Below are 2,546 nucleotides of genomic sequence, written 5' to 3'. Positions count from 1 at the left end.
CTTCTCAATTTTTTACCACAGCCTCCACACATAATATCATGACATCTTGACAAATCTTGTGATTTTCAGATTTCGTTTGCTTTTTTTGGAATTTAACCACCATTCAACCACACGTTCGTGGTGGCATTTTTTAAAAACAATGTTGACAATTTCTTTTCATTTTCTGGTTGTGAACTCAATCCGGACTCCATAATATGGATATAATTTTTCCACTGATTAAAAACCATCATTTCATGTACATGCAGTTAAAATCTGACATGAATAAAAAAATTCTTATTAATGCAATCATTTCATTAAAAATAGCAAACAGACCACAAAATATACCAACTTTTCTTATGGCTTACAAAATGTCCTACGTGGAGAGTAGAAAAAGTGTGGAGGCTAGGGGAGGATTTTTTTTTTTGTTCGCCGAGTGCCAACATTATACACTCGGCGAAGTACTGTGTTTGCCGAGTGGCTAGGCCTAGGCACTCGGCGAACGTACACTTTTGCCGAGTGTCGTATGGCGGCACTCGGCGAATCGTGTCTTTGCCGAGTGTCGGTGTCCAACACTCGGCAAAGAACTAACGGCCGCCCCAGTCCGGTGACGGACGGCGCACGTGCGATGCACGCGCCGTTGGTTTGCCGAGTGTCGGAATGTTGCCGTGTGTCGCTGAGAGGTTTGCCGAGTGTCGGATTTATGGCACTCGGCAAACGACCTCAATGCCGAGTGTAAATATTTTGCCGAGTGCCGAGTTAAATACACTCGGCAAAAGGGCCGTTTGCCGAGTGCCCGAAGGAATGCACTCGGCAAAATTTTTACACTCGGCGAATTTACTGTTTCCGGTAGTGTTTATTAAATAGATATTGTTAGTCAAAATTAGAGAAAAAATCAATGATGTCATATATTTAAAAATGGAGGGAGTATTATGTATCCTGAGGGCTTCAAAGGCTTACTAATTTTTATGGGGTTTTCTAAAACCGACTCCCGAGTCCCAACCTGCCCGAGTCCAATTTTGCTCAGTTCATAATATAGTACCTCTACATCCTCCCAAAAATTGCGCAGCTTGTTTTGCTTTACAAAAAATGTGCATTTTGGTGAACTAATGACGTGATGAGCATGTGAGAACACCATTTCACCGTACTGGCTACGTGTGCCCCAATATGCAAACCAGAAAAGCCGTTCGAAATGTATATATATGGTCCAAAATGGCCCTGAAAGATTAAAACTTATTGAATCAATCTATCTACTAATGAAATGATTAATTTATTGAAAGACTAGAGAGATATGTCCAAAAAATGAATTTTTTATATCAAATAATAAAGAAACTTCCAGCCTCCAAATCTTGAGGTGCACAAAGCCTAATATTTCTGAGAATAGATGAGAGATATTAATGCTACATGCATGCTAACAATAGTGTAGGAAATTTCTCCAAGTAAAAAAGAGGGGGGAAATGATGTAGCGGAGCAGTAGAGGGAACTGTTTCTCGATGCGACAGCTAAGACATTTCATCGTGATCAGCACTGAATTATCCCATCCCCCAGTCATGCAATTGCAATGTAGGATCAAAATATGTTACATGCATGCGAAGCGGATCGATCAATGGATTACTCGGAGGCACGGCCGTCGAACGACTCCGACGTGAACTGCTCGTAGAACTTGGCGATGAACTCCTCCGCCTGCATGTCAATGGAGTTGGGGTCGCCAGCTTCCGCCGCCGGAGCATCCTCTTCCTCCTCGCCGCCGATGTCCATGTGGTGCAGGTCCACCGCGGACGCGTAGCGGCTGGTCATGCCGACCTCCTCAAAGCCGAAGCCCGACCGCGCTGGCGACGGCGGCGGGAGCAGCACGTCGTGGTACACGTCGGGGTGGCCCAGCGGCGGCGGCGGCGGGTAGTACTCCAGCTCCTGTCCGCGGAGGCGGAGCGGGCGCACGCCATCCACTAGGGTCTTCCACGACGGCGAGTCTCCTCCGACAGGTTCGCCGTCGTCGTCGGCACCGGCCGCGACGGCCTTCTTCTTGGGGCTCGTGGCACAGTCCGTCTTCTTCATGCTGTCGCTCCGGCCGAAGGACGACTGGAACATCGCCCGGAAGAGGCTGAACGCGCCGCGCTTCTTGCGAGCGGAAGAATGGCTCCGGGAGATTGGGGTGGAGCACTCCATCGTGCCGCGGTCGTCATCGTCCTTTGTGGATTCTACATTATTCAACAGCTCATTGTCGTTGTCGTCTACGGTGACGGTGATCATGGTGGCAACGACATCCCCGTTGATCTGGTCTGTCTCCTCCACGCTTCTTGCGCTAGGGATCACGGTGTCGGAGATGGCGTTGGCGCCATGGCGGTCGGCGACCATAGGCAGAACGGCTACTTCCTCCATGCGAGGAGGAAGAGCGCCGAGACAGGAAGGGAAGGCACGAGGCCTTCGGCTTCGAGGGGTAAGGATCTCCTCCAAAGCAACGAGAACTGATAACCAGGAATCTTGTGTATAGCCATGGAGACAGTCGGGAATGCAGCTCGTGCGCGGGTTATTTTTGGACAATGTTCTGTGGCCAATGGCATCCGAGAGAA

General features: G+C 48.8%; 1 protein-coding gene across 1 annotated transcript; it reads right to left on the bottom strand.

Moving 5' to 3' along the window:
- Positions 1-1,433: 1,433 nt before the first annotated feature.
- On the bottom strand, positions 1,434-2,331 carry LOC101770035. Its single transcript, XM_022823665.1, has 2 exons — positions 1,843-2,331; positions 1,434-1,782 (listed from the first exon to the last, which is right to left on the bottom strand). The coding sequence occupies exons 1-2, from the start codon at positions 2,329-2,331 to the stop codon at positions 1,588-1,590; spliced, it is 684 nt and encodes a 227-aa protein (XP_022679400.1). The 3' UTR covers positions 1,434-1,587.
- Between the last annotated feature and the right edge of the window lie 215 nt (positions 2,332-2,546).

This window comes from Setaria italica, unplaced genomic scaffold, assembly GCF_000263155.2.
Source record: "Setaria italica strain Yugu1 unplaced genomic scaffold, Setaria_italica_v2.0 scaffold_306, whole genome shotgun sequence".
In the NCBI taxonomy this organism is placed as follows: Eukaryota; Viridiplantae; Streptophyta; class Magnoliopsida; order Poales; family Poaceae; genus Setaria; species Setaria italica.
This window is presented reverse-complemented; position numbering and strand designations above follow the sequence as displayed.

Bases quoted from the DNA above. Each gene is read 5' to 3' on its own strand.
- LOC101770035 (XM_022823665.1), bottom strand. From the start codon at position 2,331: ATGGTCGCCGACCGCCATGGCGCCAACGCCATCTCCGACACCGTGATC. The intron at 1,783-1,842 runs GTGTACCACGAC...TTCGGCTTTGAG, and splicing joins CGCCGCTGGGCCACCCCGAC to GAGGTCGGCATGACCAGCCG.